We start from the raw sequence: 16,593 nt of genomic DNA on the forward strand, positions 1-16,593 counted from the left end.
GTGCAGTCTCCAGCCCCTCGAGGTCCTTCTTGGAGGGAGGGGCCCAAAACTGAACCCAGGATTCGAGGTGTGGTTTCCCTAGTGCCCAGTCCAGGGAGATGATCCCTGCTCAAGTCCTGCTGGCCACACTAGTGCTGATCCAGGCCAGGATACTGGTGGCCTTCTTGGCTACCTGGGCACATGCTGGCTCATCTTCAGCTGCCTCTTACCAACACCCTCAAGTCCTTTTCTGCTGGGCAGTTTCCAGCAACACTTCACCAGTCCTGGATCATTGCAGGGGGTTGTTGTGACACAAGGGCAGGAAGGACCCAGCACTTTGGCCTAGTTGAGCCTCATCCCATTGGCCTCATCCCATCAGCCCAGCCTGTCCAGGTCACTCTGTAAAGCCTTCCTACCCTGAAGCAGGTCAGCATTTCCACTCAGCTGGGTGTCATCTGCAGTCTTACTGGGGGTGCACTCTGTCTCCTTGTCCATGTCATTGATGAAGATGTTAAATGTAATTAGCCCCAGTACTGGGCCCTGTGGAACACCACTTGGGACTGACTACCAGTGGGGTTTAGCTCCTTTCACCACCACTCTCTGGGCCCATCTGTCCAGCCAGTTTCACCCAGCAGAGCATACACCTGTCCAAGCCATGAGCAGCCAGTTTTGTTTTTTGTTTTGTTTTTTTTTTTCATGAGAATGCTGTGGGAAACAGTGTCAAAGGCTTTACTGAAGACTAGGTAAAGGCCCACAGCCTTTGCTGCATCCACCAAGTGGGTCATCTTATCATAGAAGGAGAAAGTCACTCCATGCCTATTTCTAAATCTGGGTTACTGAAGGTCTATAGAGTAATTTTTTCAGGAGTCAGGGATATGAATCACCAGTAATCAGCAGCTCTAAAAACTATGTAGGATGTTCCCAAATGTTTGTTTTTTCTACCTGTGGAGTGGCCCCTTTTATGAAAGCTTTGAGATCTGTTGAGGGGAGAGTTATGGTCAAGGTTAATTTCTGTAAGCACCCTTGACCCAAGAAAATGACAAAGCACGTAAACAAAACGTTTTCTTTTCAGGGTGTCTGTGCAGATCAGTGCAAAGTGACTGGTCACCATCGTTACCAGACAGTGGAGCTCAATGAGAACGTGCTGGGGGAGCTGAAAAAGCTGTTTGAGGCCAGAACAGAGCACGTGCACCAGACACTGGTCCTGCACTCGTACACGTCGGTGCTGTCCAGGCTGCAGGTGGAGTCCTACGTCTACAGGTTGCTCAGCAGCTCATCCCTGCTGAGATCAGTGGCTCTTCAGCAGCAAGAGCAAGGTATGTTGCTGGTCTGGACTGCTCCCTGTTCTGCTCAGGCTGCCCAGTGCCTTGTTCACCTGCAGTTTTGGAATCTTGTGTTGGAATTTGTATTTTGGAGTGTTTTGTTGTCTGATATTAAAACCTGCTGATCTTATGTAGGGGATAGTGAGACTTTTTTTCTCACAGGAAAAACTCTTAATTCTCTTACTTTACTCAGCTTGGAGAGTGGAAGCTGAATGCAGGAGCACCTCCTGTCTAAGCTGCTTATGGTCACTGATTGCTGCAGAGGAGCACTGGGTGGGCTGGGACACCCAAGCTCCAGTCTTTTGTTGTCAAAAGCAACATATAATACAGTCCCTTTCCCAACTGATTACATGCAATTCTAAAACCAGCTGCATATTTTTCCTTCTTTACTTCCTCTTGGAAAGCAATGTGAAATCTTGCAGCTCTAATACTTAGAAATCTTTCTAGTTTTCATCAAGTGTATTACTTATTTGGTTTGTGCCAATCTTTTAGCTGCAGTATTCCTCCCCTTCCCACCCCGGATGTTTATCCTTACTAGTGTTCCTCCCTTTGCCTCTCAGATAATTTATATGCATAGTTAATGCTGGTTCTCACGGGGTTTATGTTGAGGGAAGGCCTTTTATGAGAGTAACTGTAGTATATTCTTCTTGGAGTTAGCATCCAGTGCTTAATTGTAAGATTAAATAAAAATACTCTGAATTAGTGTTCTTCTCTGTCACATTTAGCAAGCAACTGTGTTGGAATATCTTGGTGTCTGTAGCTCCAACCCAGTACTTGTGCTGCTACTCTAAGAGTTGCTCATTAAAGCTTCTGGATTCTGTTTTTAATTTACAGTTTCAAAGCAGTCAGAAAACCTTTCTTCAGACTTGAGCCACTTGAAGGAATGCATCAGTGTCCTCTTCAGCTTCACCCGCAGAGTCATCGAGGACCCTCAGTTTCAGAACGACCTTCTCATGTGGCTGCAGAGACTGGTGAGGGAGTAAGCATGGATGCAGCTCTTTGATCCAACATGTGGGGTGAATTCTGGAGTCATTTTTTGAAAGTGTTACTGTTTCTGACGTTCTCCCACACAGAATGATGGGTTTTTTTTTGCCTGTTGTTCTCTATCAGTGATTCTTCAGAATGAATTCCCTTGTCTAACAAAGTCAATGGAGGTCACCAGCTTGAATAAGAACTGGCACCTGAGCAGCCAACACTGCTTAAAGTGGGCTTAGTACCCAATACTCATTATGCTTTTGGTTATTTTGAAAGTAAAACTATTCAGATTCGAGAAGCTTGAAATTTTGAGAAACTTCTATTCTTGCTGATTTATAAATGAATTAGCTTTTAATTTAATTTTAAAGGAATTAATTTTTCTACACCCAAGAAAATTGTTTACAGAGTCACAGAATGGTGGGGTTGGAAGGGACCTCTGGAGATCACCTTGTCCAACCCCCCTGCTAAAGCAGGGTCACCCAGGGCAGGGTGCCCAGGAACATGTCCAGGTGTTTGTGACTCACACACCAAGCAAACAGACTGTTAAATATTATTCTCCCATAGCTTGCTGTGGAAACTGAGGTTTATTAGGAAGCACAGGAAAAGAAATGAAAGAACAGTGTTACTCTAGCAGGGCTATAAAGGAATGAACCTTGACACTCATTTACAAGACTGTGCTGTATTTCCCTTTAGGTGTCAGTGTTGCAGAGGATTGGCTGCCCAGGTGACCATCTCTTCCTCTTCAACCACATCCTGCGTTGTCCAGCTGGGGTCAGCCAGTGGGCTTGTCCATTCATTCAGGTGTGAATGTTTAATTCTGTATCATCAGAAAGCTGGAGGGGGAGAGGAGTGGGTAGGAGAGGAGAGTGTCTTTTACCTAAGCAGTCCCTGGTTGTGCATGTTGTTTCTTCTGTGTCTGTTAAGTTAAGGGTTTGTCAGAGGATGTATTTACCCATGTTAGCCAAACCACGAGCAGGTTAATGGGGAAACACTTCTTACTCTTGGCTAGAGAGACTCTGAAGAGGAATCCAAGACTTGTGTTGTGCCTCAGAAGACCTATTGCAGCAGCAGGTTTTGGGAGTGCTGTCCAAGAAATGGAAAGACTATTTAGACTTGAAGCAGCTGCTGTATGAGACAAAAGGGACTGGAGGCAGCTCTGTGATGCTGAAGGGATGAGGAAGAAGAGATTTTTGTATCCTGTGTGTTGAAATGGGATTGGTTTCCCTGGAAAGTTTGTTAGTTAGGTAATTTTAAAGGAGAGGGAAAAGGTTTCACTTTGTACAGATCATAGGGAGTGCAGATGTCCAAAGGCACCAGGTTATCCTTGCAAAGAACATTTTTGCTCCTCCAAGAGGGGAAGATGTTGGAAACATAGCCACAGGAAAAGGAGTGCAGTCACACCAGCAGGCAAAAGGCAAGCAATGAAATAAAAGGATAGAATTGAATCATTTAGGTCGGAAAAGACCCTTAAGACTGAGTCCAACCATTAACCTATCATGGCAGGATCTTAACTTCCTCTATGCTCAACATCACAATTTCCCCTGGTGCCCAGAAGTACATGTGAAACAAAGAGAAGTTGTCTTTTTTGGTGGAGCTTGTCATGTGTGTGTTTTGGTTTTTTTTTTTTTTTATTTTAATCTTTTTAATTTTTGTAAGTACTTTTTTTGGATAACTCTCAATATTTTACCATAGCAATACTTTCTCCAGGGTGTGTGGGTACTGTCTTTTATGGGTACTTTTTAGTCTGAACAAAAAGCTGGTGAAAAATGTGAAACTTCAGAATTTGAATTTTCTCTGATAGAATTACTTTATGCTTCATTTTAGTTAGATTTACTTAGATTTTTCCATTTGATTTCAGATCAAAGTCTTGGATAACCCATCGGGTGTCTTTCATTTCATGCAGTCTCTTGCCTTGCTTATGTCTCCTGTCAAGTAAGTGTGAATATGATTTTATAAATATACTCTGATTATTGAAGAGTAGGAAACATGATACCTGATCTAGCTGTAAAACTCTGAAAGTTCATGGCAGGCAAAATCATAAAAGCAGGCACACATAAGAGATTCATAGTTGAATTCAAAGTGTTTTTAAAACTCATTCACCTTAAAACAGAGCCTTGGCAGGACATTGTCCTACCCTGCATGGTGTGATGCAGTTTGCTTTCAGATGTCCAGCAGCTTCTGAAGACTGACATATGTTCATGTTTTATTACTGTGACTTCTGGAACAGAGTTCTTGCCTTGCACAATGGCCTGTTCATTACTCTGGTTCTGCAAGAGAAACCCTTGAGCAACAATTTTGCTGAGTTTGTGTAGACACTGGTTGGGCTCCCTCATTTATTTTTTCCTCCTTTTTTTATCTAGAAGGAATATGTGGTGCTTGGAGAAGCTGGTTGATGAAATCAGTCATTAGTAAAAACTGTTAAGTGCTTCAAATAAAATACATAACTTGCCTCTCCCCATCCCTGAGTTTTAATGTCAAAGACCCAAACTGCTGTAATTTAGAGTTGTCATTGGTGACTTTGATAGTCTGACTCTCTGTTAAGTGGGTATCCTGTTTATTGGAGGCTATTGTTTTAAAAGGGTTTTGTTTTCACCTCTGCTGTCTGGGGCTGCCTTAGGAAACAAGTCTGTCCTGAGGACCTGCATATTACCAGTGTGTTTTGAGGCTTGTGTTCTGAGCTAGGGCTAACTTAAGGTGTCTGGAGTGATGTTCTCAGTGTTGACAGAGGAACATGGAGCTTCCATGGTGGCTGCACTCACTGCTAAAATTGCTGAGACTTATTCCTGAGGTGCAGGAGCTGTAACAGACATGTCTGAATTCTGGATTTGATTTGTGAAGTCAGTGTCATAAAACTGGTATTTAATTAGTAATCTGTTCATATTATCACAATTATGTTTAAAGAGATTAGGAAGGTGATATTATCCTGGAGTTCCATGGCACTATGTGCAGACTTCTGGTACGTTTCAAATTAGAAGAAAATTGGTTGTTAGGTTTTAAACTTTTATATAAACTTTCTGAATGTGCAACTTGGTGTTATGTCTGAACATCTAAAGATCTACAGGCTGAAAACTGGTGTCCCAGACTTGAAGTGGTCTAGTGGCTGAAGTGAGCTGGCTCAATTTCAGGCAACACTTTCCTGGAAGGTGTTTACTTGTGGTCACTCAGCATATGTAAGACCAGTCTTACTAATGTTGATCTGGTGAATGCAGCTATGAAAGTTGTATAGGCCTGTGGTTATCTGTTTGTTGTTGACTCACCAGGTGATTCCCTTAAATGGTAGAGAACCTCTTCTGAAGTATGATGTCCTTCTTTTGATATTGTTCTCTTATTTTTAAGGGGTTTTTCTTACACAAGGGCATGAGAAGTGTTATTTCTTTTATATTTAAATGTTTGCTACACAGGGCTGATAGCTGTTAACATGTTCAGAATATTGCTTGGAAGGTTGTTTACTGAGTGCAGCATATCTGTGCTAGTCTTGGAGCATATCAGGTTATCATAGAATCATTTTGGTGGAAAAGACCTTTAAGATCAAGTCCAGCAGTTCCCTCCCTACTAACCCATGTCCCTCAGCACCACATCTCCATGGCTTGGAAACCCCTCCAGGGATGGGGACTCCACATCAAGGTCCTTCTTAGAGTGAGGGGTCCAAAACTGAACCCAGGGTTCAAGGTGCAGCCTCCCCAGTGCCCAGTCCAGGGGGACAATCCCTACCCTGGTCCTGCTGGCCACACCAGTGCTGATCAAAGCCAGGATGCTGGAATGGTGTCAACACCCTCAGGTCCTTTTCTGCCTGGCAGCTTTCTGACATGCTTGTTAATTTCTTATTCTTGTAACTGTTTTTTTTTTTTTTAATATCTTCTTTTAACTAAAATATAACAATTAAGAATTTAAAATTTTCTTGTTATTTATAAACTTTTTATTTTTTCACTTGAAATCAGAAATCGGGGGGACTTCATGTGCCATATGAAACCAATTGAAAGGAAAAGTTCCTCTTCTTCTGGGAAAGAATCTGGAAACTGGACCCTGGTAGATGAAGGAGGAGAAGAGGTACAGCAAATGATATTTTGTTTTTTCTCTGTATTCCCCTTTATGATTTTGCTCTAGTTTATTGTATTAGTTATTGTGAGACAGGAAGAAAAGTGGACATGTTCAGTTAAAAAGCATAATTTAAAACTCTAAATCTATTTTACTCTGCTTTTGTCTCTGTCATAACTGTAGATAGTGGAGCTTCTAGGGATGTGTATTAACAGGTAGAATTGAAATGTCTGAGCTGTTGCATGGAAGCAGATGTGTAGATGAGTGGAGGAGAGTTAATTTGTACTTTGTTCTCCTCTGTAATTAGTACAATAGTGAAGCCCTTTTACTGGGAGCTCTATTGTAAATGTAGTACTAAAAGCAACTGGTTTTGTCTGTAGGATGAGGATCCTGAAACAAGCTGGATTCTGCTTTTGGAAGATGACTTGATTGCCCTGTTGTCCCAGTTTCCATTTCATGAACTCTTTCAGCAGTTCCTTGGATTTAAATCTGGAGGTAAATCAGCTGCTAAAGAGTTATTCTTCATTTTGCTTATGCTAATCGTATTAATGATAAAACTGCCAAGAATGCTGATGGATTAAGGGAGTGTCTGAGAGAAGTAACACTGAACCTGTGCAGCAGCTCACAGGTTAAACAGAGGAGGTGGAAATATCTGCCATGTGTTGGGGGTAACTTAGAAACTTAGAGCAGGACTAGCATGTGAAACGTTGAGTTCTCTCCCTTTAGGTTTGGTCTGCTTGTAGTGCAGTTGTTTTCAAATCTATTTTTTTCCCTTTTCCACTTAATTGTAATATGACTGTGATTTTTCTGAAATTACTTATTCATTCTTTAGTTTGCTAAATCTTTGGATAAATACATGGAGATAGTTGCTTGGTAGAGATCTTATAGCTTGTATAGTTTATTTGTACTTTCATACTTAACAGGTATTTATTATTCATTTCATAAACAGAATGCAAATATCAGTTCACTGTAGAGCTTCAAAAATTCAGAATTCACATGTTTTGGGGGCTTGTTTTTCTGTCTTGTTTTTTTTAGGTGCTTATTTTCCTGAAAAAACAACTCCCCAGGAGATGATGAAGATTTTTGCTTTTGCAAATTCCTTAGTGGAACTTCTGTCTGCAGGGTTGGAAACGTTTAACAGAGCACGATACCGGCAGTTCGTGAAGCGAATTGGGCAGCTGATCAAGTAAGAATATTTTCTCTGTGATGTGAATAGGTCTTTTTCATACACTGGTTTAAAGTTCAGAGCTAGCTAGTCTGGGAATCAGAAATTCCAGAATCCTTGGCTCTGAAGTTGTCTGAAGTGAAGAACTGCAAAGTGTAAATGCTGTGGGTACAAAGGAGCTGGGTGAGCTGTGGAACACGAGGCTGACTTCCATCAGGGGAGTGCTTAGGCTAGCCTTGGAAAGTCACTGAAATCCAACAGTTTCTCAGATCCACCCCTATTTATAACCAATGTTACTGCTTTCTTTCCATTGTTATCCAGAATTGTTTTAGGGTTTTTAATCTACTCCTTGATTATCATCCTGTTGTTTCAGTATGCAAATATAATTGCAACCTAAAAGGTGATGTTTAGGTTTAAATCTCCAGCAGTCATTTTATATGGCTTCTATCAGTGTGTTTTCAAGGGGAGATGTGGCTGAATCAGAAGCAAAATCCATGTTCATCCTTGTGTTATTAGAGCAGTAACTTTCTCAGTATGATTATTCTGTATGAGCTTTTTGCATGTGCTGCCCTTTCATCATGTTGGATTAGCCTAAGGCTCCAAAGTTTATGCAGAAACTGATTTGGTATAACAGAATATTATGCATTCTTTGCTTGCAAAACCAAGGAAGGACAACACAGGAATTTTAGAGTAGCTCTGTCAGAAGAGGGATGGGAAATTCTATTTATATGGACATGTCTTGGAACCAGAGGACAAAGGGTTGAACGTGTCTCTTGTGACTAGACTCTGATCCAGTTGCACTGGTGTGTGTTTTTATTTAGTGATGACATACTTAATGGTCCTTTAACATGTTTGTTCTGCTGTGCAGGATGACACTGTGTCATGTGAGTGACCACTGGGCCCAGTATGTTAATGCCAATAAGCAGTATGGATCAGTAGCACATCCCTACTCTGTGGAAAAATTGCAGCTGGAGTTTGATGAGCTGTTTTTTAGAGCTGTTCTGCACGTTCTGAAGGCAAAAAGGTAGGCTGTCCTGTGGGCATTGGTAGAGGCTTCATCTTGCAGGAGTTAGATAATTGAAACTGGGAGTTGGGGTAGCTTTAAATACTTAATGGTTTAAAAAAGACTGTAATGTGCAGGATTTTTCAGCACATGGGATCAGGCTAATAACTATTTGTATTTGCCTCTTCAAATTCAACAGGTTGGGAGTCTGGTTGTTCATGTCTGAGATGCCTTATGGAACCTTATCCAGCAACATGCTTTGGAGGCTCTTCTTTGTCATGCACTGTGCAGAGAGTGAGCACCTGGAAAAGCTCTGCTCCACTCTGCAACCTGCTGACTACCAACAAAGACTCAAAGGTAGAATTCCTTCACTTGGGACCAATTCTAATCAATTTGGCTACTGCTGCGTCAGCTGTGGGTTTAATTCTTTAGTTCTTTCCATTGCTAAATACACCCTCAGCCACTTGACTGGTCCAGAGGCCTTAGAAGTGTCCTTGGGGAATTCCTGGTCTTCCACTACTTGTTTGCCCAAACTCTCACGTTAGTTTTCTCTTTGGGAGTGACTGCTGCTGGATGCTTCAGAGAGCTTCAGGAGTGCCATGCAGTGGGTGCATCTTCTGTGTTCTCATATCAGGTCCCACCTTGACCTTTGACAGTATTTGGAGAGAGGTTTAAATCCTGAAATGCAGGATTTTGTATTGCTTATGGTTAGAGTTTGCTTTTTTTCCTTTTTTTCTTGTGAGCTGGTGACTGTTTAGCTGTTGGTAGTTCTATAAATACCCCAGTCCTCTCTTTCCTTTTTCACTTGCTAGTTTTGGCTTCAGTAACTTATATTGTGGGGGATCTGCTTATCTACAGAAATTTCCTTTATCTCAAGCTTTCTGTGGATGATTTTCTTTTCCTGTCTGTGACCTTTTCTTTCTGTTTCCCCTGGACTTCTGTCCTGTGCTGATCTCCACAGTGACTGTGGTGGCTTCAGCTATGGCAGAGTTATTTAGAAGCCAGCTGGAATGCTACTTTCCATGTGCTGATGCCTTCATGGAAAATATTTCAGGTCTTGATTGACAGGGAAGCAGGTGAGCAAAGCAGTAACTCCCTACTTCACCACCTCTTTGCTGTCTTCAGGGAGAGTAAACCTCATGGGAAGAAAATGGCCATCTGGAGAGATTACTGAGTGTCTTGTTCTGTGCAGTACTGGCTAACATTTAGGGCAATTGGCACAGAGTGGGAGAGAGATATCAAGGCTGCAGCTGTGTACTTTAAGGAGTGCTAATGTGATTAGCAGGTGCCAGCTGAAACACTAACAGTTACACTGTTTCAGTAGGAATTGTTTGGTTTTGTTTTTGCAAGAAAGTTTTACTGCATCTCATGTAATATGATGGGTGGGTTGCAGCTCTGGCAGTGACAAACACTGTTTTTTTTTTTTTTTGTTGTTTTGTTTTGTTCAGGCTTTGTTCTGCTCCCAGCTAACTTTTATATTTTAAAGTCCCTTCTATGCTGATGCAGGATATTTTTATCCTCTTCATTCTTCTCAATGGGTTATGTCAGCACAATACTATTTTTCAGAAATGTCTAGACAGGGAATATCAACAGTTCTTTCAGTGAAATCCATCTAATCTTCTGAATTAGCTGCTTTTTAATGACATCAATATAACGCTGACTTAATTTCCTGTAATTCACACCCCAGAAGACCATGGCATTAACGTTCTCTTGGGAGAGAACCCTTTTTATTGATTTCCCTTTCCAAATTAGATTTGAGAAGTGTTGAGTGATGAATCCACAGGTGGTAGCAAGTCTTGCTAACTGATGGAAGTTTTCCAACCCCCATCATTCTGTGAGCAAACGTGCAGAGGAGGAAGGGAATTGGCTCAAGGAGCAGCTGTGTGGTGGAAGTGTCATTGGCTGCACTGTGAGATGATAGGATGTAGGTGGAATCTCTCTTCCCTTTTCCCTTGTCCCTGTCCCTCAGTCCCAAGCCGTGTCTTGGTGTGGGTTTGAGGCTGGTGTGGAGCCCACAGATGACCTCAGGTAGAGACGAGGAAGTTGCAGCTGGGGCAGAGCTCTCACTTGTGCAGCATGTACTCAGCAGCTGGCACTGGCCCTCCTCCTTCCATTTATGATCTTTGTCCTCAGCTTTGCCAGATCCCATTTTTCTCGTCTGTCACCCTGCAGACCTCTTTCCTGTTGCCTAGCTGACCTATGCCTGATGAAACGGAGACACACATGGTGCTAATATGACAAATGCCATCGTAGCCATTTGTTACCTGTGTGTCCTGCACCCTTCCCCATGTTGTGTGGCAATCCATGGGGGTGGGACCAGATGACCTTTAAAGGTCCCTTCCAACTGAAGGCATTCTATGTTTCTGCTATGGCTTTATATGTAGTAAAAGCATTGTAATTGTTTTTTTTTTCCTGTTATCTTAAAAAAAATGAAACAACAACAACAAAACCCACAGTGCTCTGCAGTTCCTGCTGTAAGGGTAAAAGGTAGCATACAGGAAAGGGAGGTGAGTGGGTGAGACATCTCCTGTGTGTCTGTGCTATCTATCAGGAGTGTAGTTTGTCTTGCTATATGGAAAAACTCTTGACTTATATTGCACAATCCTTTAGCACACAGTTCATGAGATGTGTTGTCCATACAAGTCTGACCTTCTCAGGTTGAAGTACAGTTGCAAAATTGTTGAAAGCCCTTAAAATAGAAGCTAACCTAAGTGGAAGTGTTTGATCATCAGCATGCTGAGCACATGCCTGTGCAGATTGAGCAGTCGAGTGCCACAATGAGTGTTTTTCAGTATGTTCAACTGCCATGATAAGATCACTGCAGACTGTTTAGTGGCATATTATGTCTCAGAGGAAGCAGACCATTCTCCAGAATATTTTACAGCTCAAATGCAGATTTCAGTGCTTGTTTTCCTGCACAGACTCTATTTTTACTGGGAAGAAATAAAAATTATTTGAAAGTCATGTTCAGTTGTATTTGTACCCTTCTCTTCTTGTTTTCCCCCACTTTGGGGAATGAAATGTTTCGTTGCATTTGGCAACATGTCACTTTAAAGGTTTCCCTTTAAAGAGGAAACCTGCTTGAATTCAGCTGGCAGCATCCCTCAGCCTTCCTGCCCTGTGCAACATCAGTTCTCTCTTCTCAGAGATGTTTTCTAAACAAGTGCATCAGTAATTTCCTTGTATGAAGTTCAAGAAACTGAAACCAACCTTTCCTTGTAACTCCTAAATGTAGCCTAGACCCAGGGCTAGAGACTTCAAGTGTTTTTATTTGTAATTGGTGTAGAATGATCTCCCCAACTTAATTGCTGCCTAAAATCATGGTGTGTGGGATGGGCCAAGTGTCTCAACTTGATCAGAACCTCTCTGTTGTGCTTCAGTGGGCTTAGTTTTAATCTTCTCTTGACTGCATCCTGATTAGACTCTGAAAATAAAATCCTTTCATACAGTTTATACTTGATCTGTGAAATTAGTTCCTTCAATGTGTAATGGAAGCCAAAATCATGATAACATTTTTAAAAGAGTTCAAGCAGTTCTTCCTGTGGGTGATTGACACTGCATAGTTAAAATAATATTAAAAATTGAGTTCCAGCTGTTCTTGAGGCAATTTTATTTTTCATTATCACATGGACTCTCTGCATGTTATGGTGTTTCTTGCATCTTATTGTAAAGCAGCTGATACCAGCCACTTCTGAAGAGAGGATACTAAACATGTAAGGATAGTTCCTATGTCACTGATTGCTTGTCTGGGACTGGACTGTCAATAAATGTAGAAAATAACTGACGTGTGTGCTATAACACTTCTTTTATCCTGTTTCTTTCCTGTGACTTTTTTCTAGACCCAGAGCATCTTGTAAATTTTGAAAAGTATCTCAGATCAATGAACTGCTCCGAAGAAATTTGTCTGCTCACCACATTTGCTCAGATGGCACAAACCAAACGGGCTGATATTGATGAGGAATTTATTAAAATCATTGCTCTGGAGATATATGAGGCAAGTAATGTTAGAGGTCCACTCTGAAGAAGAATGACTTTGCCCTCTTCCTAACAATGGAAGGTGTGAAACGTTCATGACTTCTGCATTTTGCTCTGCCATGGAACTAGGAAAGCACTACTTCTGAGGTCTATAACCTACTGCTAAAGTAGAATGTCCTGAAGTAGATGTTTTTCTGGGAGAAAGAACAACTCTTCTATAGACCAAGGCAGAATGAAACAAATGAACAAAACCATCTTTGTTTTGCTATCTGTTTTTTTTTTTGCATGGGTCTAACTTGTTGCGTGTGCTGTTTTTTTTTTTCTGTTAAATTCAGAAATGTTAAATGCTGTTAAATTTAAATTCCTTGTGCTGTTTTTTTCTGTTGTGGTGTCAAAAGATGCTTAGTGTGGTCAGTGAAGGTCTACAGTAAGGAGTAACAGCTCTCTGCTCCTCTCCTCAGGTGTCCTATGTTAGTCTGTCCACAAGAGAGACGTTTTCAAAAGTTGGTCGAGAGCTCTTGGGAGCAATTGCCAGTATCCATACAGAGATTATTTCTGTACTGCTGGGTCGAGTTCGAGAGACCATTGAGAAAGTTGGGATGGTAAGTGCTCGAGTCCAACATTTAAAGCAGGCAACTTAAACCAGAGACTGTCCCAGATTGTATTATGGGATACAGCTGGGTATGAATGGAGTGTGTTAAACCTGTCCGTAATTTTTTCGACCATATCAGTCTTTAAGATAAGAGGACATAATGTTGATGATTGTTCCATACTGAGTACTGATCAGGCCTTTTTTCTTCTTTTCTGCCCTCAAAGGTTTCTCTGTATCTGTTTAAAGAACTGCCATTGTACCTGTGGAAGCCTTCCTCATCTGAGATAGCCCTGATTCGTGACTGGTTATTAAATTACAGTCTCACCACGGTGGAGAATAAACTAGCCTGCATTATCTTGGAAGGTCTAAACTGGGGATTTGGTGAGCATGTATGTACTAAAATAAGGAGACCAGAACTTGGTCAATTTTACAGAGTAAAAGTGTTATCAACCCAGGATTATAACTGAATTTGAGAACAATGAAATACTTTTATATAATGGCTGTACACTTGATGGCACAGGATGGGGACTTCAGAGTAACTTTGCAGCATTCTGCCTAAGGGTTTGCATGTTTTGCTTTCTTGTAGTGTTGCAGGTGAGATTAAAAGAGGTATTTAAGCAGGAGCTTCCTCTCTCTAAACAAGAGGAAACAGCTGACAGGGCAGTTCTTGTGAGTCACTTGATTAAGATCTCTCTGGCTGCAGAAATAGAGGAATCCTCCAGGAAGTGTCTGTGAGACTGATGTGACTGTAGTTTGCAGGCTGATACCTAGGTAGGTTTTTCACAATGCAAGAAAACTAATCATTGAAAGTAGACTATTCAAAGCCTTGAACATTATTTAAATGACTGGAAAATGTTCCATAAAATGAGTCTCTACAGGAGCTTAACCAGTTCAGGATCCAATCAAGGGTGAATGTTTTTTCAGAGGCAAACAGAAATAGATTGGAAGAGTAATTCTTTTGACTGTGTTCAGTGACCCATTTTAGCATTCTAATTTGTGTGTTTGACCATACTGAACTCCTCTGTTTGCTGTGCTGGTACCTGTACATGAATATTGACTTTTTATTCCTGTTTCTTTGATGACACATGAAGCCAAAGCAATGGTAAGGAGAATTAACTGTGAGGGGTTTGCTTTGCATTAAGTGTCATGTCAGTACCCGCTGATATGAGGAAAAATAGGTATTTAATGTGGCAATTTATAAGAGTAATTTCAACTGTCTGTACTATGTAATTTAAAATACCATTAATGGATCTTTGGATTAACTGCTATAAGTCCACCAAATGCACATGAGAAGTGATTATGGTAACTTTTTTCTGGATATAGATCTATCTGTGGAATTTTGTATTGCCTGGTGTGAGCTCATTATTTTTCAATGTTGGGCCATAATTTTTCTTACTGGCCCAGATTCTGCCTAGGTGCCACGATATGTAATCTCTCCCTAGCTGCTCAAATTAAGATTTATTTTTCCATAGTGCAACTGAATGGTACAGTTGTAGAGACCTTTTAAACGAGGTGAAGTTTGGTTGTGTGATTCTGTTTTTCAGCACAGCTGGATCCAGGCGTCCATTCTGAAGTTGCGCTGATGGTCCTGGAAGCATATCAGAAATATCTCTCCCAGAAACCATATGCTGGGCTGCTCTCTGAAAGCATTAAACAGGTATTCCTTCTTCAGAATTACAGGCAGTGGCTTACTGATAGTGATAAAGAGGAAAAACTACACGCCAAGACCTTGTGGTTTCTCTTTTTAATAGCTATGCTATCTGGATACTACTAGAACATCTTCCCTATGAAGAAAGGCTGAGAGAGTTGGGCTTGTTCAGCCCAGAGGGCAGAAGGCTCCAGAGAGACCTTGTTGCAGCCTTTCAGTACTTAAAGGAGGCCTAGAAGAAAGAGTGGGACAGATTTTTTGGCAGGGCCTGTTGTGACAGGACGGGGGGGGGTGGGTGGTAACTAAATGAGGGAGATCTAGATGAGAGAGAAGGAAGAAATTGTTGATGCTGAGGGTGGTGAGCCCCTGGCCCAGGCTGCCCAGAGAGGTGGTCGCTGCCCCATCCCTGGAACTATCCCAGGGGAGGTTGGACCAAGCTCTGAGCACCCTGCTCTAGCTGCAGATGTCCCTGCTCCCTGCAGGGGGTTGGACTGGGTGACCTTCAAAGGTCCCTTTCAACCCAAACCAGTCTGTGATTTTATGATCATAATATACCAATTATCAGTATTTTTGCACCCACAAATATTTGAAGATAGTACTAGACTTATTTAACATCTATATGAGAAGCAAAAATTTGTCCCCTTTGTAGGTTTACATTATTTTCCAGTCTGTAGTAGAAAGTTGCAGACTGTTCTTACAAAACTTCCTTCACTCATGCAGAGGTGGCCAGTAGTTGCTTACTGAAAGGCTACTTACCTATTTCTGGTGAACATCAGAGACATCCTTCCTGCATCTCCAGCTCTTAGTCTCACCTTATTTAAAGACTCAAAATTTTAGGAGCTTTTCAGTAGCGTTCAGTGCTGTGTTACCTGGACATCCTGCAAACATTTATTACATTGACTTTACAGCACACTGGTGACTGAGGAAGGTATGACTCCAAGTTACAGAAGGGGAATGGAAGGATAGAAAGATCAAGGTTAAAGTCCCTTTCTTGAGTATTGAATCAAAGATGCTTCTATTTATTTTTTTCAGAGCTTTTAGCATTGTGTTGTGCTTTATCTTCTATTTCTTTTACAATGCTTTTTCCTCCCATTTTTCCCTGTGCTTTTTTATTCAGTCTTTTCTTCCCAGACTTTGAATGTCCCTTATTCTCTTTGTTCTTTTCTGACTTGCTTCTCTGCTCTACTTGATCATGGTTTGTTGTCTTGTGCCAGCTATATAAGTTTTTTTTTTTAAGCCTATTTCAGCCTTGGTTGCCACTTGTACTGGTGAACCTGTCCTGACTTGCATGAGGTTGTCCCTGGAATTTGAGAGAAAACAATGCTTAGGTTCCTGTACCCCTGTTTGGAGAAGATGTATCTGCACTGATGCCCAGTTCTGCAATTACACTAGTCTGTTAGAGCATGTACAATGGTTTTTCCCAAAGATTTATAATTCCTTCTGATCTAGACAGAGTCTTCATGATAATGGACACGTGCATGAAACTAAGGCTCTGCCTGTCCACGTTACAGAGTTGTTTCTAAGGAGAGGCTGACAGGTTTCAGGCTTTTTGTTGATAGTTCTTATTTTTGTGTGCATATATGTATATATATGGTTTTCATTTCACTACCAGTGCTAAACATTACTGAAGTTTGTATGTGGGTTTTTAAGTAGCAGAAATGAGATTGAATCCAAGACCAATATCCATCTAGTTTGTAAAACTTGAGGCAAACAGTTGAGAGCCTTTACCAAAAGTGATGTGTGAGGGGAGAGGGGTGATGGAAGTCAAGGCCACAGTAACAGAAATTTCAGATGAACTTAATTGGTGGTGGTACCACCAACTCCTGTTGGTTGTGGTACTGTTAGAAGAGGAAACTATCCAAGCTGACCCAAATCCCAGACTTGTGCTGTAATATCTCT

General features: G+C 41.4%; 1 protein-coding gene across 1 annotated transcript in view; it reads left to right on the forward strand.

Annotated features, from left to right (window-relative positions):
- The window catches only part of EPG5 (ectopic P-granules autophagy protein 5 homolog (C. elegans)), a gene marked incomplete at its 5' end in the record, with an annotated part of 54,073 nt that overhangs the window by 4,777 nt on the left and 32,703 nt on the right, over positions 1 to 16,593 (forward strand). The window contains 13 exons of the mRNA XM_008937418.1: positions 1,052 to 1,295; positions 2,136 to 2,272; positions 2,970 to 3,077; positions 4,135 to 4,208; positions 6,215 to 6,323; positions 6,692 to 6,806; positions 7,347 to 7,497; positions 8,345 to 8,500; positions 8,679 to 8,836; positions 12,319 to 12,473; positions 12,916 to 13,056; positions 13,271 to 13,435; positions 14,596 to 14,703. Of these exons, the coding sequence (XP_008935666.1) occupies positions 1,052 to 1,295; positions 2,136 to 2,272; positions 2,970 to 3,077; positions 4,135 to 4,208; positions 6,215 to 6,323; positions 6,692 to 6,806; positions 7,347 to 7,497; positions 8,345 to 8,500; positions 8,679 to 8,836; positions 12,319 to 12,473; positions 12,916 to 13,056; positions 13,271 to 13,435; positions 14,596 to 14,703 (1,821 nt within the window). The remainder of the gene's footprint in view (positions 1 to 1,051; positions 1,296 to 2,135; positions 2,273 to 2,969; positions 3,078 to 4,134; positions 4,209 to 6,214; positions 6,324 to 6,691; positions 6,807 to 7,346; positions 7,498 to 8,344; positions 8,501 to 8,678; positions 8,837 to 12,318; positions 12,474 to 12,915; positions 13,057 to 13,270; positions 13,436 to 14,595; positions 14,704 to 16,593) is intronic.

The sequence above is a fragment of the Merops nubicus genome, unplaced genomic scaffold, assembly GCF_000691845.1.
Source record: "Merops nubicus isolate BGI_N331 unplaced genomic scaffold, ASM69184v1 scaffold7163, whole genome shotgun sequence".
NCBI classification, from domain to species: Eukaryota; Metazoa; Chordata; class Aves; order Coraciiformes; family Meropidae; genus Merops; species Merops nubicus.